Source organism: Pelophylax lessonae (assembly GCF_965119305.1).
Source record: "Pelophylax lessonae genome assembly, chromosome: 5".
In the NCBI taxonomy this organism is placed as follows: Eukaryota; Metazoa; Chordata; class Amphibia; order Anura; family Ranidae; genus Pelophylax; species Pelophylax lessonae.
In genome coordinates, this window is record NC_138772.1 from 469,647,675 (window position 1) to 469,672,256 (window position 24,582).

Below are 24,582 nucleotides of genomic sequence, written 5' to 3' on the forward strand. Positions count from 1 at the left end.
GCTCCTATTTACCATATTGCACAATGGCTAGTTTACCCACAGTTCATTTCAACTGCTCAAAGTAGCTATACTTAATACCGTTCATACTTCCTCTCAAATCTAGATTCACTTGATTAACCGCCTTGCTTTTAATTGGCTCCCGTGCTCGCCCCGGGGGGGATACACCTACCTTGCGGTCCTGATTCCAGGTTTGCTGTGCGGATGATTGCCTTTGTCTCAGGTGTGGTATATCCAGACTTTCTTTCCATGACCAATAAATCTATAATGCATTGTCTTATTGTAAGGATATATGTAAAAATATGACATGTATATGATTGTAATCCACATGTTACTTACACTATGTGTTTTTCTCTCTTAGTTATTGTATGATGTCTTTTTAAACCCTCAACTGCCCCTGAGGAAGCGGCCTCCGCCGCGAAACATGTCGGGCTATAGTTCTGGGCATCAGTCATCTCTACACAGACGCTAACCAGGCTAATCCTCTGGCTGGTAATAGGGTCCACAATTCCTTTGGAAAGACCCCTGTGTAGAACGCAATATATTGTAACTGTGCAATTTCAACTGTAATATGCATGTGGCTTCTAAACCAAGCTTTGTTGTGACACTGATTCCTTTGATGAAATACAGTGGATATTTTTAATTGTGTGTTTTTCAATAAAAATTATACCCTTTTACTATATGCTTCTAAACATATATTGTCTCATTGTGGCACCCTATTAAAAAAGTCCCCAACAGACGCCCTCCCCAATTCCCCTTTCTTTTATGCAATATTTGGGACGTGGTGCTCCTTTTTTATCATAATTTCCATATTAGGGCCTGTTACCCATTTTGTCAGTTTTGAGTATCGTTATGGGTCCCTGGAAGAGGGAATTGATGACTAAAAGACCCCAAACCCCTCCTCGGCACTGAAAACGCCAAGTTTTTTTTTAATGTGGTGCCGAGTACCCAGAAGTGATGTCATGACATCACTTCAGGGTTTTTTACATGGAGTACCGATCAGAGCTGAATGCGGCTTTGATCGGGTCTTTGGCGGCCGTGCAGGTAGGATGCCTGGGTCTCCTGGTTAGATGGGAGACCTGGGCGAGCCCTGGAAGGCGGCGGGAGGGGGGGATGTCCCCTCCCGCTCCTTATAATGACAGCCAAGTGGTTTCTCAGCCACATTGGTTGTCATTACAAGACAGCCGACCATCGGTTATGGACACCGGTACTGGGGTGATGCCTCTGGCTGCAGGCATCACTCTGGTACAGCACTTTCCCAAAATATTGGTAACCTCAGGGGCCGATTCCGATATATTCGGGAGAGTGCATATCGGCCCCCGATATATTGGTGGTGCCAATAATCGTTGGATCCCTAGTATATAGCATGTAGAGTTACTATGTGCTCACCATTTTCCTTTACGGGTTAGTAGAGGACCTTTGTGCCTTTGAAAGGTCATCCATTGTCTGTTTTGTGTATATACACTATCTCACAAAAGTGAGTACATCGCTTACATTTTTGTAAATATTTTATTATATCTGTCCCCCAGCGCCTCTAACACTGAGAACTGAGCGATTAAAGAACCACTGATCGATCAGTTCTCACAGCTTCATAAGCAGAGAGCTGCTCTGCCCCCTTCTGGCTCACTGGAGTACTGGGCTATGGAGGGGGTGGGAGTGGCCAGCTGAGAGGCTGAGCTAGGCTGGAATGGAAGGGAGACACTGGAAAGGATCTGATTCTGCATATAGTGAGTACAGATCCGTGTCATGGGGTCTGTCCTGAGAGGGCCATCCCTTCGGCCAGAAAAATCTGTGGACGGGTATCAGTCAAGGGGATGCTAGAGAGTGCCCTGAAGATAAAGTAGTTGCATCAAGTCTGCTGCTAGAGAGAGCAAGAAGACTTAACCCTTCCATACAAGTGGCAGTATGGTTAAAGCAGTGTGTCTGCTTCCACATGTAACCTGGTGAGGCCAAGTGAGAGTTGTCCTTATATACAGTAAATAGTTCAGTTGGAGAATCCCACTATTCCCTTCTCCCATCCAAGTTCTACAATAAATATAAAACCAAAACCTCTGGACTGTTTATTGAGTAATGAGCAACTGGGAGTAAGGATGGATGTGTGAACTGTACCTAAATGACTGTCTGCAGGAAATTTAGTGGAGGCTCAAGAAGTCATCATACAGCAAGCCCTACGGGGACAGTGCTACACACATGTGGTATCGCCATACTCAGGAGGAGTAGCAGAATGTATTTTGGGGTGTCATATTTGCTATGTGCATGCTATGTGTTAGAAATATTGTATAAATGGATAACTTTGTGTAAAAAAAAAAGAAAATATGTTTTAATTTTCTTTCCATGTTTTCCAAAAACTTGTGGAAAATCAAATGACATGTTCAAAAGATGCATAATGCCTCATAAAATATATGTTGGGGGTCTTTGCTTTCCAAAATGGGGTCATGTTATGGGTGTTTCCATTGTCCTAGTGCTCCAGGGCCTTCAAAAGTGTGATAGATCGTCATGAAATGATATGTGTAATTTATGCTCCTAGAATGCCTGGAGGTGCTACTTGGATGTTGGGCCTTTGTATGTGGCCAGGCTGTGTAAAGGTCTCACACATGTGGTATCGCCATACTCAGGAGGAGTAGCAGAATGTAGTTTGGGGTGTTATTGCAAGTATGCCTATAGTGTTTAAGAAATAACTTGGTATTATGACAATTTTGTGTAAAAAAAAAAAAATATATATATATACATATATATATAATTTTCCCAAAAAATGTGGGAAAAAAATTACGACTTTAAAAAACTCACCTTGCCTCGTACTAAATACCTTGGATTGTCTATTTTCCAAAAAGTGGTCATTTAGGGGGTATTTGTTCTTTCCTGGCTTGTTAGTTTCTCAAGAAATGAGATAGGCCTTCAGTACATCAGGTGAGATAAATTTGCAATGATTGGCTTGTAGACGCTATAACTTTTACACAGACTAAATAATATACATTAATTTGGGCTATTTTTACCAAAGATATGTAGCAGCATACGTTTTGGCCCAAATTTATGAAGAAAAATTACATATTGGCAACATTTTATAACAGAAATTAAAAAAATGTGTTTTAGCTCTTTTTTTTTTTGCTTATATTGCAAAAAATAAAAAATCCAGTGGTGATTAAATACCACCAAAAGAATGCTCTATTTGTGAGAAAAAAATGTTGTTCTGGTACAGTGTAGCATGACTGAGCAATTGTCATTCAAAATATGAGAGCACTGAAAGCTGAAAATTGGTCTGGGCAGGAAGGGGGTGTAAGTGCCTGAACCTAAAGAAATTAAACAGCTGATCGTTTCTCCACTGCCTATTTTAACCCTGTAAATGTTGCACCGATGCTCTGTAACCATGTGCATTAAATGCAGTTGCAGGTCATTTGCAGCATGTTCATATTCGCTTGAATTGATTGCATTTGTCAGTGGTACTGACCGCCAAGCAATAATTTTTGTTGCAAGCACAAAGCAAAGCATTAGGACAGCAGAATGTAAACACCTCTATTTGCTGCCTTTGCAGCTAAAGGTGTGTGTGTGTGTGTGTGTGTGTGTGTGTGTGTGTGTGTGTGTGTGGGGGGGGGGGGGGGGGGGGATTTTAATGCCCAACTGCAAAATTTGAACGAGCTCTAAAAGAGTATGTATTAAAAATATAGAAGTGCTGGTGGTATAGGGTGGGCCAAGAATTTGAAAAAAAAAAGCATCACTGCTGGGGAAACTTATTTTATCTTTTTCTTGTAACACTTGTTCTTTCCTTTCGATTGACTCTTCACCATATATGGAAATACGTTGTAAAGCAAATTTGTTAGTACTGTCATTTCTTTCCCCCGTAAACATTTGTTATTACAAAAACTACAATAAAATATAAAAAAGAAACAGCAGCAGCCACACAGTCTGGGTTTTGTGCACTGAATTTTATTTAGAGAATACAGAGAACATGGTGGAAAATATTGTTTCACTAGAGTATTTGTCAGGATTTGCAGATCAGTGCAAATCACATTTACAAAGCGTCTTCATCAAAGGGGCTGTGCATTCTACATGACCAACTATTAAAAATTCTGCAGACAATTCCATGTATGTAGCCAGTAACATGTCATACTTGTTATAACATCAGCTGCTCAGTTGGCACATACACTTTATGATAGAATACATCTGTTTATACAGGTGTGTGATTCTATTTTACTGATCTAATATGGAGGCAAGTAGCAATGTGCAAAAAGTAATAGTCTATGCAGGAATATGCAAAATGTGGCCCTCCAGATGTTGCAGAAATACAAGTCCCATGACGCATAGCAAGACTGACAGCCACAAGCATGACACCCAGAGGCAGAGGCATGATGGTATTTGTAGTTTTGTAACAGCTGGAGGGCCGCAGTTTGCATATCCCTGGTCTATAGCAACCAATAAAAGATAATATTTCATTGTTCTTAGTACTCTTTAGATAAATGTAATATTGTGGTTGCTATGTGTTTCTGCACAGCATTTGCCTTTCTCTATCTTGATTCAAAGTGGTGATACTACCATTAACTGATGCCAACTGAAGGTACAAAGGTTGCTGCAAGCAATATAGAAACAGTTCTAAAATATATTCTCTGACTCTATAGCAAAATAGATCCATAGTGTGTGCACAGTATTGCTGTGTGTACTTGATGCATGTAGTTTATGGTTCTAGAGCTGAAAAGGGACTTTTAGAGATATAATTATGGGAGATGCTACTGGTGACTTATTTTTTTGGAGGTCCATGCGCCAGGCTTCTCTCTTTCATTACTGAGTGAGTATACTTGTTTTGAGTTTAGATTTACTTAGTAATTAAAATGATTGTAAAGGCAATATATATATATATATATATATATATATATATATCTATACACCGATCAGCCATAACATTATGACCACTGACAGGTAAAGGGAACATCTCGTTACAATGGCATCTGAAAATTGGTGGAATTTATTTAGCAGCAAGTGAACATGTTATACTTACCTTCTGGTTTTGCACAGATCAGCCCCGATGCTTCTTTTCTCGGGTCCCCCCACTGGTGCTAATGTTTAAACCCCCCCCCCACAAGTGCCCCCATATTAAGTTGCTTCCTATGAGGGGCAGTCATGTGGGCTCACTCCCGAGCCACGCTTTGTGTTTCCATTGACTCCTTCCTTACAGGCTGTGATTGACAGCAGTAGGAGCCAATAGCGATGTTGCACTCAGGCACAGTGCTGGATTGACATCGGGCAGAGGGGGGGGGGGGGGGGGCAGGTGAACATGGAAGGTTTTTGACCTTAATGAATAGAATGCATTAAGGTTAAAAAAAAAAGAAAAAAAATGTTTGACTTTAGCACCACTTGAAGAATATATAAGCATGCAGACCTGGAGCCTTCACTTTCAAAAATAATTCAGCAGTGGATTGTCCATATTTGAATCTTGGCATGATGTTTACAGTGTATCTTCACTCAAAACCTCTCTGTGTTGTTTTGGATAGTGTAAAGAATGGTTAGAGATCCTATGATTTCTTTTTTTGTTGCTGTATGTGTCCCATTTGGGGAGGTGTCCCTTCACCTTTTGCTCTTCAGGCACGACAGGAATTGAGAGAAATAGGGAAAAGGAGGATGTTCTCTTAGACAGCTGTCACCAGAACAGGTAAAATCATTGGAAGATTTCCACGCAACTCCTGTTTTGCTAAAAATTTTAAAATTTGGGATTTTTTTAAATCACTTTCTGTCACGATGACAATGGTCATCACCAGGACATGCCTGGGATAAACACAGATCTATAGTGTTAAGTTAAAAACAAAAAAAGTTAAAGGAAAAAAAGCAAAAAAAAAGGTAGACCACTTTGGACCACTTGATCTTTACTGTCATCACGGTTCTATGTTTCTATGGCAAATAGAGGAATGAATCTCTCAATCTAAACTAAATCTAGCATGTAGATCATGAGTTCTAATTTCCAGGTCAGTGACTGAGTGCACCCATGAACCAGAGAACTAGCTTTTACAGAAGGCAGAAAGCAAAGATAGGCTTTGTATTTCTCTCAGTATGTTTCGTTTTTATAGTGTCCCCCAGGCTAGTCTATGGCCATAGGTCTTTAAGGCTACACAGCTCAATATATTTCCTACAGATCTGTGTATTATTCTCCAGGGTTTTATTGTTAATGGTCTATTCTTTTGTTAAACAACGTAAAGATTTACATCATCTTTCATCTTGAATCTATATATATGAAGATGTCAAGGCAGCTTGCAGCTTATCATTGGTCCTGTGGGCTGGATGTGGCAGAGCACCAACATTATTTTTGCTGCCTTAGAGAGGCACCGGAAAAGAAAAATGATAGTAGGGATTACAATCCCCCCCCCCCCTCCCCACACACACACACCCTTCCCATTCTAAAGAATTTCCTCCCTCTTCCCTAGTTTTGCCTTTCCATGGTAATGATACGGTATAAGTGCACATGTAGAATGAAAAATGAAATTCCTCAACCCACCAGCCTCAGCATTAATAAAAATTATTAGCTGGGATCTCACCCATTGAGAAATGCTGCTGTTCACAGTAGATCTTGTCCAGGACCAGGACAATGTTTGTGGACCTCAGTGCTTCTTCCTGTCATTTTTTAAATATGAGATCCACGCTGAGCAAAGAATGCAAGAGAATAAAGGCAGCTGCCGTGACTACTTTGGCACAGGTGCCAATCATGCTGCCAGTGTTCTTTATGGCCTCTCAGTCACACATCATCTAAACTGTAAGCACCCTATACAAATGGGAGGTAGAAGAGCCCATTATAAACACTGTGCTGGTTACGGGAGCATATAGCAGCATTTCTTGACAGCTGCAGTAGTGTCCGATTGATTTTGGTGTGGAGGCCAACAGTAGGGTTCTATTTTTTCCAAGTACATTTATCCTTTAATAAATAGACTGATAGACTGAGAATCATCACCTGACTTTAAGGCAAAGGACTATTTTTTTTTTTTTACATTCATGCATTTGTGCACAGCACTAGATAGGTTAAAAAAACAAAAAAAAAAACAGAGAAACCGAGGCCATAAATAAGTTCCTTATCAGCGAATATTTGCACAAGCAGCCGTAAATTGTGCATCTTTAAACAAAGGTAGACAGGCTTCAGCTGCCACCCACATACTCTCGTCCCTTCAGCCAGTGTGTGTGCAGTATTTTGTAACAGGATTAGCGGCTTAGAAATAAAGAGGTCCTGGCATAGTTTCACGTGGCTTTTCTGAAGTTAGTGAACTAGGTATTCTCTATGTCATGGCAGACATGTGCCAATGAAATAAAACAAAAATAAACCAAAGTAGTGTTCCCACAAAAACAGGGGGGCAGCAGTTATGATGCCTAAATAGATAAAGCTCTAAAATGGCCGTATTTGGGACCAGTAGTGTTTTTGCAAAGCACCTTTCCTGCAGATGTTATGAGGGTCAGAGGCAGGGAGGAGGGGGCTGAACAGATCTCTTTATATCCCAGTAGAGTGCAGAATTTGGTGAGAATTGTAAAATTCTCACAAAAAAAAAAAAAAACGAAGAAGTGTTCCCACAAAAACAGGGGGCCCAGCAGTTATGACGCCTAAATAAAGATCTAAAATGGCCGTATTTGGGACCAGTAGTGTTTTTGCAAAGCACTTTTACTGCAGATGTTATGAGGGTCAGAGGCAGGGAAGAGGGGGCTGAACAGATCTCTTTATACCCCAGTAGAGTGCAGAATTTGGTTGAGAATTGTAAAATATTGGATTTTTTTTTTCTCACTTTCTGTCACATTGACAATGGTCATCACCAGGATATGCTTGGGATAAACACAGGTCTATACTGTTAAGTTCAAAAGAAAAAAGCAGAAAAGGTAGACTCTTTGGACCACTTGATGTTTACTGTCATCACTCTTCCATGTTTCTATGGCAAATAGAGGAATGAATCTCTCAATCTGAACTAAGTCTAGCATGTAGATCATGAATTCTAACTTCAAGGTCAGTGACTGAGTGCACCCATGAACCAGAGAACTAGCTTTTATAGAAGGCAGTAAGCAAAGATAGGCTATGTATTTCTCTCAGTATGCTTCCTTTTAATTGTGCATCTTTAAACAAAGGTAGACAGGCTTCAGCTACCACCCACATACTCTCATCCCTTCAGCCAGTGTGCGTGCAGTATTTTGTAACAGGATTAGCGGCTTAGAAATAAAGAGGCCCTGGCGTAGTTTCACGAGGCTTTTTAGAAGTTAGTGAATTAGGTTTTACCTATGTCATGGAAGACATGTGCCAATAAAATAATAATTAAAAAAAAAGTAGCGTTCCCACAAATACAGGGGGGCCGGCAATTATGACGCCTAAATAGATAAAGACCTAAAATGGCAATATTTGGGACCAGTAGCATTTTTGCAAAGCACTTTTACTGCAGATGTTATGAGGGCCAGAGGCAGGGAAGAGGGTACTGAACAGATCTCTTTATACTCCAGTAGAGTGCAAAAAGCCTTCAAAGTTTTCTCCATCAAGTTCCATGATGGTAGCCCCTATGCCCATATAAAGTCTCCCTTTTGCCCATGTTTTCCCTTAACTTTTACGAGATTTATATTATTTTTTGGCAGCAGAGTAGAAATACAGACATGTACTAATGAAAATTTCAGCCAAAAATCTTTATAGTGCAGTTAAAGCTCAATGAATATGCCATGAACACAGACTTGGAAGTATTGAGCATAGTGGGTCTCTATAGGAAATCATAAGGAAAAGCAGTAACTTGCCTGTGGAGAGTTGCAACTACAGTGGCGAATACATAATTAACTTAGCTATAAATATGGAAAATGTTAGCTAGATTTCCTATTTAAAAATGGGAAAATCCAAATGATGACATATGTTTGCGAATACTGTTCGTTTGGGCAAATGTGTGGGATAATCTCAACAATAAATGTGATTTTAAAAAGGTGACAAATCACAACAAAAACTCAGCAAAATTATTAGTACCGCTTTAAAAATATGTTGGAAGTGTTTAAAATGGACATTTATTCCAAGGTAATTAGCTTAGTGACTTCAGCGTTAATGTTCTGGGGTCATTTACCTATAAGGGGTATCATGTGCATGGCACGTGTGTGCTTCTCCTGTGTTGGCATGGGTTTCATTTCTGTAAATCATGCCACTTTGATTATCATTGTGCTACTCCACGGAAGAACCTTCATTTGGCTGGTAGACATTTTGCTGTTAGTTTATATCTCCTAATGAATTCAATACACTTTTCCTCTTAATTTTTTTAGGATAAGTGGACTTTTTAGTTACGTTTTTTTTAAAGAGAACCAGTTCTAGGAAAGGATCTGATTATCGAGTCCTAAACTATTATAATTGCTAAGCTTACTTAGAAAGGGTTTTTATTTGATTCCTTATTTAACCCAACTTACTCTGTATGAGCATCATTCTAGGCCCCAGTAGATAGAGGTGACATTACAGGGCAATGTAAAATCAGGAATATAGGCAAGTACAGGTTTCTGCGTATAATACTGTTGAGGTTACTATAGGAGCTGGAAGACAGCATTTGTTATCTCTATTGTTCAGACAGTTGGGATAGTAAGTGTCAGATCTCAGGTGGTTTCTCCTCTCTGACTCTGAGTCAACCTCAAACTCGCTAAAGTTATAAAAAGTGGGTAATTGATGTGAGCCCCCACTCCCGCCCCTCTCTCTTCTGCTCCTAAGCTCTCCTTTTTCTCCTCTATTTCTTGGTTTCATCCAGAGCCTGGTCCACATCACTTGCAAATAGAAAGAACAGGATGCACACCGATGACATCTTCAAACTCCAGTTTGACAACCAACACGCATTGCACTGCACGCCTCCCACCTCAAGCCACATTCCAACATTCTTAGACAGGGCTCAAGCACCATGACTAAGGCCGGTTGTGGGTGAAATAGCGTGGAATGTGGCTTGAGGTGGGAGAAGTGCAGAGAAGTGTGTGTTGGATATCATCAAGCCTGCTCAATAAATGAAACTGGAGTTCCAAGATGTCATCCGTATGCACCCTGTTCTTTCTATTCATAAAAGCGGTACATTTAAATTAGTCATAGAATGCAGAATTATTATAATTTAGGACTACGTTATTCTGATTCCAAATCATGGCTAGTTCTCTTACAAATGGCTGTCAGGACATGCTAGGACTTGTATTGCCGCAAAAGCCAGGGTTTCATATACAATGTTCCACCCAAACTAAAAATTGTATGTCCAAGCATATCACAACCCTTCCCAGTGTACAGATATACATTCTATCTCTGACAAAGACATTCTCTTATTTTTCTACCTTATAGTTACAAAAACTGTACATTACAAACAGTATAGAAACAAACCAAATGAAAAGGAAATAAAAGAATAATTTGCAGCACATTCTGGCTAATTTGCTCTATGTGATTTAGATTTACAGATAAAAAATAGCAAAGTTTAAGACTTCTAGTGCCTATCCGTTACAATTATTGGAAGATCCAGGAGAGCTGCTAGTTTTCATCAGCACAGAGGACTAGAGCCAGCTCAGTTCTGTACAGCTTTCCACCGTCTGACAAAGCCATGATGTTCTTCTTGTATGTCGGGATGCTGTTAACATCTAGGTCCTATTTAAAGAATGGACAATGCTTTATAATCCAGTTTAGTTAATCAAGTAATCATCCTAGTTTGCATACAGGCCAATGTTTCTAACGTTTTCTTAACATGAACTATTGCTTTTTCCATGCAGCGCAAAGCAAAGGGCTAAACCCAGGAGCCTGCATTCACTATATCTAGTCTCCCACAGTACACAGAACATGGAAATTTATGGCAATTATTTTAGTAAATATAAACTTCTAGATATCTTTTCTCATCAGCAGTTTATAGCAGTCTTGTGACTTCTATCAGTATCTGGTTAAAACATTTTGGAGGAGCTTTCATTCTACTCTGACTGTCCAATGAGGCTCCATAACCCCTGACTTTCTGTCTGGACAGTGCTGATTGGCCCTGTGCTGATAACATGCACCCTCCCAAGAAAAAAAAAATCTCTAGCAATACACACCAAATTGAGCATGTGCAGCATAAGTCTCTGTCTTATCTGGAGATAGATTGCCCCTTGGGTTCTGCAGGAGTATAACAAGCATACTTTACTGCATATAAAGACTGATTTTACTGTTGTGGGTTTAGTAACACTTTAACTTTATTGCAAGACTCCACAACAGTTTATATTTACCTTTCCTGACCCCTGACATTTCCCTGTCTATCCATATCAGCATGCTTTTTTTTAGGTCAGTGCATTTGGGTCAGAGCAACAGCCAAATAACGAATATTTCCAAAGGTCAGCAGAGCAGCCCCTATATTTTTTGGATGAATGGGATACTTTAAGCTTCTCTCATTACAAGCTCTCACAGGCTCAACATATAATATAGAGATTTTGTGAACCGAGATGTAGCCTTATGATTAGAAAACTAGATCTGTTCACGAACGTACAAAGTTGGGTGTAATTTGCACTCTACACAAAATCCCCCAACAGTTGCAATTTCTGAAGCTCATTGCTAACCCCTTTTTGCAATTATATCTTGGTGGCAAGCCTCTCTTTTATATCTTGATCAATAGGTTGTCATTTGATAATCCTGATCAGAGGGAAGCATGCATCAATTGCTGGGAATGATCTACTGCATTGATTTAAAAAGGACTGGATACGTTTCTTGCAACTAAAATAAGTCAGTCTAGAAACAATTGGTCTACAGTGAATGATCAAATAGAAGAAAATGCAAAGATGATGATCTACAAACAAATCAAAGTAAAACCAGCCTTCCTTAGTAGTATTGATCTGGGTACAGCACCACAGGTGATTCACGTGCAGGTGTTTAGAAGACATATTCAGCATCCCAGTAGCTTCGAACCTCAATAACATGCAAATCTCAACAGTTTCTAGTAGTATCAAAAGCCTGCCTGCCACACAGACCTATTAGGTAATAAGATCAAAAACGAAGGGATTTCCAGGTAATAAGGCCACCCTTCATAGTGAAGAGCCAAATAGAATATGCAAGATTGTGCAGGTAAATTTGTGACTGTAATAGGAAGTATTGAATTTTGCTTGTTATAGTACAGATTTGTGATATTTAAGACGCTCAGGATTTAAGCTATTTTAATCAGCTATTTAAATCCATTATGGTACATACGGATTTACTTTATTAAATATAAAAATAAGAAAAACAGGAAAAAACAATAAAGATATTAGGGTACAATTCTGACCCAAGGAACTTGTCCCGTTGCCTTTAAAGACGAAAAAAAAACTGGCCAAACCTGCCCGGGAGGGTTTCTTCAGCACCAAACCTGCCAGAATTGGTGGCAGTTTTTCAAGCCTTGTAAGTTATATGCAGTATGTAAGTGCAAAGTGCAGTAATCTGCAATCAAACCAAAAAAGCCACATGGCTTTGTGGCAAAATATAAAATATCTCAACTGCAATCTATATAAGTGTGGTGCTCAGCAGGGTGCCCTATACTGAGAAAACATTAGGATAAGTTCCATTGTAGAACTAGAAGCGTGCACACATGCACTGTCATAGATAGACACTGATGTCACACAGCCAAAGAAAGAAGTCTTGGGTACTTCTATCTCCCATTATGCATGCACACCACTTGGACCATTAACTACTGTGGCTGCTCCAGACTCATGGTGGGCCTAGCCAAAAGAATAAATGGTTCGGGTGTTGTGAATGTGCAGTAAGAAATTCTTTGGTGTTATGTCCAAACAACTAGGAAGTTAGGCTGAAGGTAAATATTTGGGTAGGTGGCTGGGGAAGAAGGTGCGGAGACATTTTAAGGACAACTTTACTAAAACTGAAGCTGTCCTTAAATGTTAGGGATATAAGGCTGAAACAGTAATTTTACGCTTGTTTTGAGCATCAAAAGCCCCACAATGAGAATTACAATTGCTAAAAACTGACTACATTGCTTAGGGTTACTGCACCTTGCACATCATTACTCCTCTTTGCACTGTCCTATTCAATAAGCTCATCCATTTGTTTTCATATAATTTTTAAGCAGCACCTGTATCTGCATTACAATGGCTCAAGCGACTTAATGTGTTTCTACCAATTACAGGTTTCTCTTTATCCCTCTTCATAAATTAGTCAGGTTTTTAAAACCTAATTTCAAACCAAATTATAATTTCCAAAAATAAAAGTCAGAGCTTTACCTTTTTATTCTTTTCACAGAGATCTTTCAGCAAGGCGTCCAATTCATTATCATCTATATAGCCACTGCCGTCCTGCAAGATAAATGGAAAGCCGTCAAGTAAAAGACGTGCATTTAATGTGCTGCGCTGCTGCCTTCCAGTCTGAGCTTCATGCAAATGAGCTCAGCGAAGAATTTTTACTTTAAATTTAATGGACTCTAAAGTTTAATGAAGTCTCTTGTTTTATGAAGTCAGAGAGTCATACAGTAGCTGGGAAACTGAATGCTCCACACAGCAATGGACAAAGATGGACTCCTGGGACAGCAAGAGGAAATGCCCAATTTGACGTCTGTTTTCAGCTGGAGGAAATATTTCCACCTTTGCCATCACTGCATTCAAATAGAATTAAACCCTAACTTAATGACATTTAATTGTTTAAAGCACAATAATGCACAGAGAGTTAACACTTTTTTCTTTCTAAAGACACTAATTTTCACTGTTAAGTGTTGTCACCCTATGATAGGAAATGCCTGAACAAAGATTTCATGGCAAGATCACCAGATCACCAGGTATTATTTGAATGAAAGCTGCAAGTTTAAAAATATTGAAATTTACTTTTTTCGATTACATGGACACGTCAAAATTATTATCAGATTTTAGTATTGGGTTTCCGTATACTTTATGCTGTTGTCAGTGTAGCTCCATAACATCATCATGCTGTTAATTTCATGTTTCACACTTGCACCAACCATAGGGAAAAGGGCTTCATAATTAAAGTGTCCTAAAGAAAAACTTTAATTTCAGAGAAGCAACCTAAATGGTAATTGCTTAGAGGTTCACCCTTCTTCTGAAATCCAGTAAATTTGCAGATTTTTCAGCCTTCTGTGTCCAGTCTTTTCCTTAGTCATAATTGCGGAGGTCTCAACAAGGAGAAAAGCCTACTTGTTTGACACAAAAGGATTTCCACCTGCTTTGCTCTAGTGGAGATGTAATTTTTATCAGTATGACATAATGGGAGGGGTGTGCACAAACACGTGTTCTTATTCAGTCTGAGCCTGAACTACATATTACAAGAAATGAAGAGTGTTAATTGGTTATATTTAGTGCTTTAACTTTTTTTTTTTTTTTGGTTGCGCTACTCCCATAAGAGCCGCTCGGTAGATTGTCTGAATCCTTTTACCAGCAAAACACACAGTTCCAATCATTCTTCAAGCTCATTAACCAGTCTAGGCGCATGCTTTTTCTAAAGCTTTATTGAGAACTTGGTTAGGTAGTGGGTAACGGTAGGAAACTACAGTAACCCTTAGCAATGATTTGAGAACACTGAACCTTCTCCTTGCAGAAGTAACTAAGTGACTAAGCTCTCCAGGACACAGGAAAAAATGTTATACTCTCTGACTCTAGCACAAGATGGATGGCACCAGCACACAGTTTCTCGGTTCTATCTCACTAGTCTGTACTCACAAATGTCCTTGGAAAAAATGGTATCCTTCTTCCAATATCCTCAAGACACTTTCTCCTTGTGATATCAAACTAGATCATCAGACAACAGTTCCTCCAGGTAACTCACCAGAGGCCTCAACATCCTGCAGGCACATGGCAGAATGGCAGATGGGTCAAACAGCCCCCTAAGCTATGATCTCCTCTTTAAGTAAAACTTCCAGGCTGCACTCAGTCTCATAGTATTTATACACACTCCCAGTCACCATCTGGGCATCTCTACCCAGGGATTTGCCAGAGCTGTATGAATGTTCAGCTGCTGGTTAGACTCTCCCTGCCCACTAACTTCCAGAACATTTCTGGAACAGCCATGGGAAAGCAGTCAATCCTGCAGCCACTGAGACATAGAAGAGGCCAGAACAATCAACACAGGAACAATGATTTCAGTGAGCCAACACTAAAATTGCCTAACAATGAACTGACTGCAGCTCCACTGGATACAGTAAGCCAGAACTAAATTTACCTAATCCTAGAGCCTATCTAGGAGGTTGCTACATTTTTCTAATTCTTTATTTAGTGGAATGTGCCAAAATACAAAACCATGACTGACAGATATATCAGGTACGGATAGACCCTTGGAAGCATTCTGTGTGACAAGGGCAACTTTAAACTATGACCTTCCCACAACCAACATGCAATAAATGTTAGAGTTTTACATTGCAGGCTCCCACAGCAAGTAGAACTGCTAGCAGAATGAATGATTAGGACAACTAACCTCAAAGGAACATGAAGAAACAAATATTGTAGATTGGAAGCTCGGGGAGCTTAGGAGAAAGATAGAGGATGGCAAATGTGTATGTAGCATAAGCAATACAAAATGAATGAACAGTGCATCCAATCAGTCGTACCCAGGTAGTAAGTGAAAACCAAAAACGTCTTCAGTACTTTTGGATAGAAAAGGTGACATTTTAAGGCATCTAGACAGGGAAGAGAAATGAAAAAAAAAATGGAGGGAAGGGGGGAGCGAAGAAGCAAAGGGAGCCTGAAAGGGAGGGAAGTGAGGGGGGAAGGCAAGAGAGGGGACCATGGCATGGGCAATGGGGCAGAAGGGCTATTTCAATGATGAGGAAAGGCCTAGAAGACTAATCAGAAGTATAAAAGATATTTGTCAGAAAAACGGAACAGGTCCCAGTGGAGCCAGTGTGTAGTATGGTCCTCTGTTTTGTCCTTGAGGGCAGCTGTCAGTTGTTCCATGTGTTCAATATGGTTCACTCTGGCAAACCATTGGGGCATGGTAAGAGGGGTCTGTTGTTTCCACATACAGGGGATGCAGGTTTAGTCTCACTGGCCAATTGTAAGACTAAATACAAAATAAGTAATCATAACCTTTAAATATTTAAAGTCAAAGGCATTTTTTTTTTTTGTACATAATTTACTTAGCCAGGCAATAAACAACACTTTGCTAGAAGCCACTAAAGGATGCCTTGTAGTCTAAATGTTCAGCTGATCCCATCTTAGGGAATCTGTTCTACTGTGAGTTGGAGGATGTGGCTTTGTGAACAGTTCATTAATAAGCTAAAAATATAAAAATCCATCTTGAATCAATTGTGCTCACAAAGTGTTAAAAGTCAGTAAAGACATGTTTGCATCCACTTGGATTTATCTACAGTGTATTCTATTATATGTACTTTATTTAAATGTGGATCCATATTTTCTATAGAATAGTTCAGAATAGAACGTTTTGTATAAACAACAAAAGTATCTGACAGTAAAACCTTTCAAATGTAAAGCACAGCAAGCTCTCAAGACATAGAGACCCTTCTTCAACTGGATGAAGAAACCCTTTGAAAGATTTCTATGATTTCTGGCAGTTATCTATTAACCACTTCTGGACCGGAAGATTTTCCCCCTTAATGACCAGGCCATTTTTTGCGATTCAGCACTGCATTACTTTAACGGACAATTGCGCGGTCGAGCGAAGCTGTAACCAAATAAAAATTATGCCCTTTTTTCCCCCACAAATAGAGCTTTCTTTTGCTGGTATTTGATCACTTGTGCGATTTTTATTTTTTAGGAGGAACACAGGGGCTCTGTGTTGATAGCAGAGAGAACAACTGTCTCTCTACAACAGCAGACCACAGTTCTCTCTTCACGGGGAGCGGTTGCGGGTGCCCAGCGGCAGGTGCGCCCACTGGCCCCGCACCTCAGATTCCCCCCTTTTGAGTGGGCGCGGGCACGCCCACAGGAGCGCTCCTGTGAACTGCCGTACAGGTACAGTGATTCGCGGGAACCTGCCGGCCTGCCGCCGTATAACTATATAACCACTGTATAAGTGGTTAAAGGTATTTCCCTCAACTAGTTATTTAGGCAAAAATTCCTATTCTGAAAGTATTTCACAGCTCCCAACTGCACCTCTATTGTAAGGAAAATCCCTCTTCTGGAACATAATCCCTCTGTCCCTTATTACTTCTCTCTTGATCCTTTTGGGGACATATAAGGTGCATAGGTGTGCGCACCTGGCACAACCCCTGTGCACGCCTATGATAAGGTGTTATAATGCACCAAAGGCTTCAACCTCTAAAGGCCTGTTACACATATGCATTTCGGTAATGCATGGTAAGATTTGTGCATTACTGCAGTACGTGTGTTGTAGCACTGCCATGCACCAAAAGGCACCTCCATTGCCAACACGGGCAGCAATGTACCACTGGAGAATGGAGCCTGCACTGCACTGCAGCCCAGCCTTACACAACGTGCCTCAGTGCAAGCAAACAGGCCCTAATGTATTTAATTTTTTTTTTAAATGATATTATAAAGTAAAGAAATATTTGTGCGTAAAAATACATTTGTAGTTTGAAATAAAATTGACTTGCATATGAATTCTTTATGGTGCACATAATTGGGAATTGGTAGAAAATATACATTGAGCACAATATGGCCATATGGTGGGACCAAACCCCCATTTTTATTTATGGACTCTCTTCAGATTTGGTAGTAATTTCTTTTGCATTTGCGCGCTATTCTTTTTTAATATACATGTCTTTTGGTTCATAGCTGCAGCAGCTTTGGAAATACATGGGCATGCTCCCCCAAATTTTTTGCCTGTTTATTATTTATTTAGAAAATATACATTGCAATTAAAAATACAGAATTATCTTATCATACCTTATCATATAATTCAAAAGCTTTATTGAACTCTTTGTTACACATCTTGACTTCCTAAAAATGAAAGGATAAAAGGAATACATTTAGAATAAACTGCTGCTATAACATCATATTGCTGTGTGGGCATAAAAACGTGATTCATACCTGGAAGTTCAGAAGGAAGTTTTCTTGTACAGGTAGTAACCTATGAGAATAATGCAACACATTACCAAAACTGCAGCTTAAAATTATACATGGTTAGTAAATAATTCATACAATCAACACTTTCAAAAAGGGTTTTAAAGTTATACTAAACAGTGAGTTTGATTTTCTAAAGGCAAATATACTGTGCATTACAAGTCTGGGGGGAAGCCCTGAAATGAGGGGAAGCTCTGCTCATTTCTATCATCCAATCATGTGCAAGCAAAAATGCTGTTTTTTTTATTTCTCTTGCATGTCCCCCTCAGAACTAGAACAACTGAACTTGCAGTGCACTTGAAGTGTACGTGTGGGTGCGCTTGCAATGCACAGACTATTTAGCTTTAGTAAATCAACTCCAATGTCTTTACTCTCCAAAGTAATCCATCCACTACTTTATGGCCCTATAATCTATTTTTCATGAAATTGTTTCTTAGAGTGTCTTTCTGTCTTTTTGTAATGTCCTCTATGAGCTACCAAACTTCTCCCTTTCCTCTCACTTCCAGTTGTTTGCAACGAGCACTGCATGTTGGTTGTGGTCATTTCCACTTCTCTATGCACAAAGTATGGCAACAGGATCACCTTAATCAATTTTGCCCTTCTTAAAACACTAATCTATGACCTATTCTATTCATCGAATGCCACCTGCCCTTCCCCTACTCAGTTTGTGTATCTGGTAATTTTATATCTCTCATTATCTGGATAGTCAGTTGTCCATACATTTCAATTTTTTACCCCACTTCTCAAACCATGGTGGGTCTAATAGTGTGAAATAGGCTAATTCTTATCCTGATCTTGGTGCTTTTAGGATATTGCAACAAAGGATCTTATATTGGTGAAACAGGACAGAATTTGCAAATAAGAAATCATTTATACAGATACACCATCAGGGAACATAAGGAAGATGATTTCTGCACACTCGGGGGACATAATTTCTCATAATCAGACCACATTTTTGGTTTTGGTTCTGACAGTTCCTTTAAGGTGCAATTGGTACTGGAAGAATGTGCTGTGCCTTGTGCAAAAACGCCATCTTCGTGCTCTGCCACCAATCAAGAGTCCTCCCAGGACCAAACTCACTATATGTTGTTGACCTTCTGAGTTTACATTGAGGCAGGTCAAAACACTCTTAGTATATCTGGTTAATCTCTCATGTTGGTCACCATCCGTACCATACCTTTCTTGTGGATTGCAGGTCACTGATCAACAAAGCGAGGAACTACTCTTTCAGTAATAAGAGTCCAAGGTCAATCACAGGGATGGACAGGGGCAGATGAACCAGTTCCTTGCAAAAGTTGAGGAAACACAATATGAAATCCACTCTGCTCAACCTCCCAATGGAGCCATCCTAAGGTCAGCCTAAGGGGAGCCCAATCTTAAACTTAGTAGGAAGTGGAACTTCAGCAACTCTGAAGTCCCACTTTCCACTGAATTTAGGATTGGGCTTTAGGTTTCAGTGACCTGCAATCTACAAGAAATGTATGGTACAGATGGTGACCAACATGAGAGATTGACCAGATATACTTAGTGTGTTTTTTCCTGCCTCAGTGTAAACTCAGGAGGTCAACAACATATGGTGAGTTCAGTCCAGGGGGCCCTTGATTGGTGGCAGAGCAGGAAGATGGGTTTTTTGCACAAGGCACAGCACTTTACTTTGGCTAAAAGAAAGTGGGGAAGGTTTTTCCAGCACTAATTGCACACCTAAAGGAACTGTCAGCACTTTAACATATTTTGAGCACTGTTTGCACTTTGATTATTGGATTTTGATATGTTTTCACTATAGGGGATAGCAGAGCTATTTTCACAATTTTTGTACTCCTCTTATGTGAACTAAGGATAGACCGATATGGTTTTTTTCAGGGCCGTTACCGATATTTTGGTCACAACGTATTGGTATCGGCCGATATGAGCCCATATTTTGTACATTTAAAGTTTTGAAAAATAAAGAAAATTTTTGACAAAAATCTGGTACTGAACATGTTAATTTTTGTTTAATGCTTAATGGCTGGCTTGCTGGCACCCTATGGTGGGTGGCTGGCTGTCTGGCCCCCTGTGGTGGGTGGCTGGCTAGCTGGCACCCTGTGGTGGGTGGCTTGCTGTCTGGCACCCTGTGGTGGATGGCTGGCTGGCTGGCACCCTGTGGTGGATGGCTGGCTGGATAGCACCCTGTGGTGAATGGCTGGCTGGCACCCTGTGGTGGGTGGCTGACTGGCTAGCACCCTGTGGTGGGTGGCTGGCTGGCACCCTGTGGTTGGTAGGTGGGTGGCTGGCATAGGGCCTATGGATGGCTGGCTGGTACAGGGCCTGTGGGCGGATGGCTGGAACAGTGCCTGTGGCTGGCTGGTACAGGGCCTGTGGGTGGCTGGCTGTCTGGCACCCTGTTTGTGGGTGGCTGGCACCCTGCGGTGGGTGACTGGCTGTCTGGCACCCTGTGGTGGGTGGGTGGCTGGCACAGGAGCTGTGGGTGGCTGGCTGGTACAGGGCCTGTGGGTGGCTGGCTGGTACAGAGCCTGTGGCTGGCTGGTTGGCTGGTACAGTGCCTGTGGCTGGCTGGTGCAGAACCTATGGGTGGTTGGCTGGCTGGTACAGGGCCTGTGGGTGGCTGGCTGTCTCGCTGGTATAGTGCCTGTGGCTGGCTGGCTGGTACAGGGCCTGTGGATGTGGGTGGCTGGCTGGCAACAGGCTGCTGTGGGTGGGTATATGGCTGTGATACACTCCCGCGAGACTAGTCCTGACTCCAGACCAGGCTGTCCAAGGCTAGGGAGGTGGCCTAAGAAGGCAGAATGACGTCACAAAAATATCGGCAATATTGGCCAGTTCCCGGGGCTGATACCGATATATCGGGAAAAGTGCATTTCCGCCCCCGATATATCGGGCCTTGCCGATAATCGGTCTATCCCTACTTTGTAGCCTAAAAGCAAAACGATATGTGTGGCAGAAAATTAACATTGCACATCACCCTGAATACACCAAGATGGATGGAGCCAAATACAGGGCAATCTTAGAAGAAAACCTGTTACAGCCTGCAAAAGACTTGAGACTGGGGCAGAGGTTCACCTTCCAGCAGGACAACGACCCTAAACATACAGCCAAAGCTATAATGAAATGGTTTATATCAAAGCTTATTCATGTTTTAGAATGGCCCAGTCAAAGTCCAAACCTAAATCCAATTGAGAATCTGTGGCAGGACTTGAAAATTGCTATTCCGAGATGCTCTCCATCCAATCTGACAGAGCTTGAGCTATTTTGCAAAGAATAATGGGCAAATATTTCACTCTCTAGCAAAGCTGATAGAGATATACCCCAAAAGACTTGCAGCTGTAATTCCAGGGAAATGTGGTTATACAAATTATTGACTCAGGGGGGGCGAATACAAATGCACACCACGCTTTTTTCAGATATTTATTTGTAAAAATTTTGAAAAGTATCAAAGAAACAGAACTCAATTGTTCTTAAGGCTGCATATAAAATACTCACTTTACCCCTTATTTACCAAATACTGTATGTGCTCACATTTTACTTACAAAATGTAATTGCTGTACTGTAGGAATAATTTCTTCCAATGGGGATATCTTCCAATGGGGACACAAGTTCTGGTTACCTGGAGGGGGGGGGGGGGGGGACTCACAGGGATTACCCTAGCCAGCAGGGATTTCCTCTCACTTTCTGTTTTGGCTATGGGACAGGAAGTAAAGGTAAATCTCCCCAACAGGACACAGAAGGCATAAGAAATTTAACTTTCTCCAAAATGTAAAAAAAATTTGGCTATAGTTCTATTTTAATAAACTGACTTGTTTTGGAAAAACTGCTTGTAGTTGGGTGTGGCTGGCAACCACCACTGCTCCGCTGAGAGCTATTGCCGCTCAAGCATATGTTATCTCTGGCGCTAATGAGCATCTGCAGAGAACTGATCGTCCCCTGCACTGGGATCCTGGCTCCCACCTTGGTTGAGCCTGTGTTTGATTGGACACAAAGCTCTAATGAGAGTTGAGCAGCCATTTTTCCAAAAATGGTTAAACAGAGTTCCGGCTGGGTTCTTTTTGTGCAACCTACATTGTAAACAGTGTGAGATAGAGACAGACAGGTTAAGCATAGTGAAAGGACTCTGTGGAGAAGGGTCAGCTTAGGGCTGGCCCTGTAACCCCTAGAAACTACCTAGTTGGGTGAGGGAACCTTTAACCAGCCTGCATCTGAATAGGTAAATCCTTGCACTCTATGTTGCCAGCACAGCACCCTATCCAGAAGGCCCATTGAAAGCATAGAGGACCAGTTTAGAGGAGCAATCCTCAAGCAAATTGTGCATTTATTTGTGTTGCCATGCAACTGCAAAAGTGCAATACTGTTCCTAATTTGCCAATGCTGATAGACTTCTACCTCAAAAGGCTGAAGCTGTCATAAAATCAAAAGGTGCTTCAACAAAGTATTAGTTTAAGGTTGTGCATATATGTGCAACCATATTATTGTGAGTTTTTTTTATTTTTTTCCTTTTTAAAGATTTCAGTGTATTTTGAATTGCATGGAGTATAGGTCACATTAAAAGTGGAAAATATTCAGAATTTATTTTTTACATCTCCAAAACCTGACATTTACAGGGATGTGTAGATTTTTTTCTTTCCACTGTATAGCCTCCACTGTCCACATAGCACTCATACATTCTACCTTCCTGATGTACTGCCCTGTTCTTGTTGAGTGCCAATCACAGCACACATCAAGGCTACCAGGGTGTTCGTAAAAGTGCCATCTAATGTTTACTGCTGCCCTCTAGGGTGCAATGTTCATGGCTGTGAATGGCTTAATGGACATTCAGACAGACCTATAACCTTTCATTTCTAGTCTTACCGTGCCATTTCTGTAAGTCCTAGTTTTCCATCATTATTTGAATCAAACATCCTCAGCTGGAAATGAAAAAAGAAAATGAGACTGTAAATCTTATACACACAGCACATATTATACTTTATATTTTTTTTATATTTTTTATTTTTATATCTTTTATATTTTGCCCCCTTTTTCAGAATTTTTTTACATTTGGTAAATTACAACATGTGTGGTCTCTTTAGAAATATAGAAATTAAATAGTTTGTGTGGGGATTCAAAATAAGTAACAAATAAAAAGGACTTTTTAGGTACTAATAGATGTAAACCATAGTTTGGGTGATTGTTTTTTTTTTTGTTTTTAATGGATAATGTAAATGAATAAACAACACAACAAACAGCAATATCTTCTGAACAAAGTTCTTCATTATCAGCTGTAAACTAGATTCAAACACTGTCTTTCCTAATAACGACAACAAACACAAGGGCGCACCGGCCTAGTGCATTATCTCTTAAACAGTTTTATGTTTTACGCGTTTCGAGACAGCCTGCACAGCTTCAGGGGACGATTCAATCCCGATCTTGTTAATGAGGATTTTATATCTATTTGATGTGATTTTTATCAAGAAACTCGTTTGTGAGTATTTTTAATCTATTATTTTAATAAACCTGTCTAAGAGATAATGCACTAGGCCAGTGCGCCCTTGTGTTTGTTGTCGTTTATAGTGTTTCCGGACCACGCTGGTCCAGCGGGGGGCTGCAAGGCTCAAGTATTATCAAGTTGCCGTGTCATCTGTTCTCATCTACAAGCCTACAGTCAGGTTGGATAGAGGATTGCACCACTCAGAGCGCAGGGAGTAGGTGCTGCATTGACAGTACATTTGCTTGTTACTGTCTATCCTAACAAAGGGTTAAACATATAGAAACCTCGCTCCTGCGTTGTATGTTGATAAGGGATAGCTCAATCTGTGTGGGGGAAAAAGACACTGTGAGACTGTTCAGAAATTCTAAAAATCCGCCATGACACCTTCTACTTAGAAACATCTAAAAGTCTTCTGTATTTTGGGTTTACTTATGATATTACTCCCTGGTCGGATATTGTGAGAGGATCCACGGATGGTACCACAGGCCCAGGCTGGGTGTATAGCCACAAGTGTGACTGACCTTCCATAATAGGAGGTCTGTGAGAGTTGGTAAGCGAGCACTTTATCTGTGTTGGTGGTGGTGCTTCAAGAGATCACATATTCCAGGTGGACATGTTGGCGAGGATTAAGAGGTTCTTCAATACCTTCATTACTTTTCAACATTCTAACGTCACTAATAATTTAATCACTTTAACAGCGCAACTGATTGCTTGAGTAGATGTAATGCCGAAAAACAGTGTTGTTACTACCATGTTTATATTAAGGTGGCGCGATAAATCAACAGTCACTATGGCTGCCTGTAAACAATTAGCGGCTATAAACCCCTGCGTCCTTCACTAGGCTCCCTACCCAGAGGGATTCACTTGACAAGTGATGCAACGCATCATGCAGGGCCAGTGAGCCAATGGGGAGAGAGAGGGGGTGGGACCGAGCCATGGCTCCATGTCTGACTAGACACACAGATCAGCAGCTTGGGTTCCCTCTTAGCAAGCTGCTTGCTGTAGGGGCACTCGGCAGGAGGGAGGGGCCAGGAGTGCCGGCGAGGGACCCGAGAAGAGGAGGATCGGGGCTGCTCTGTGCAAAACCACTGCAACCAAGTAGGTAAGTATAACATGTTTGTTATTTAAAAAAAAAAAACAAGAAAAAACAAGACTTTAATACCACTTTAAAGTCACTGTAAATGAAAAAAGAATATTGGATAAGTTCCCTGCCTTCTTCCTCTACAGCA

At 40.7% G+C, this 24,582-nt stretch overlaps 1 protein-coding gene across 1 annotated transcript in view; it reads right to left on the reverse strand.

The window, feature by feature from the left end:
• Positions 1-9,996: 9,996 nt before the first annotated feature.
• Positions 9,997-24,582, reverse strand: part of CALB1 (calbindin 1) — a 103,460-nt gene continuing 88,874 nt past the window's right edge. Inside the window, exons 7-11 of the mRNA XM_082257292.1 lie at positions 22,738-22,793; positions 17,866-17,905; positions 17,722-17,775; positions 13,138-13,209; positions 9,997-10,561 (exon numbers count right to left, since the gene is read on the reverse strand). Coding sequence (XP_082113418.1) covers positions 10,448-10,561; positions 13,138-13,209; positions 17,722-17,775; positions 17,866-17,905; positions 22,738-22,793 — 336 coding nt within the window. The 3' untranslated portion in view covers positions 9,997-10,447. The remainder of the gene's footprint in view (positions 10,562-13,137; positions 13,210-17,721; positions 17,776-17,865; positions 17,906-22,737; positions 22,794-24,582) is intronic.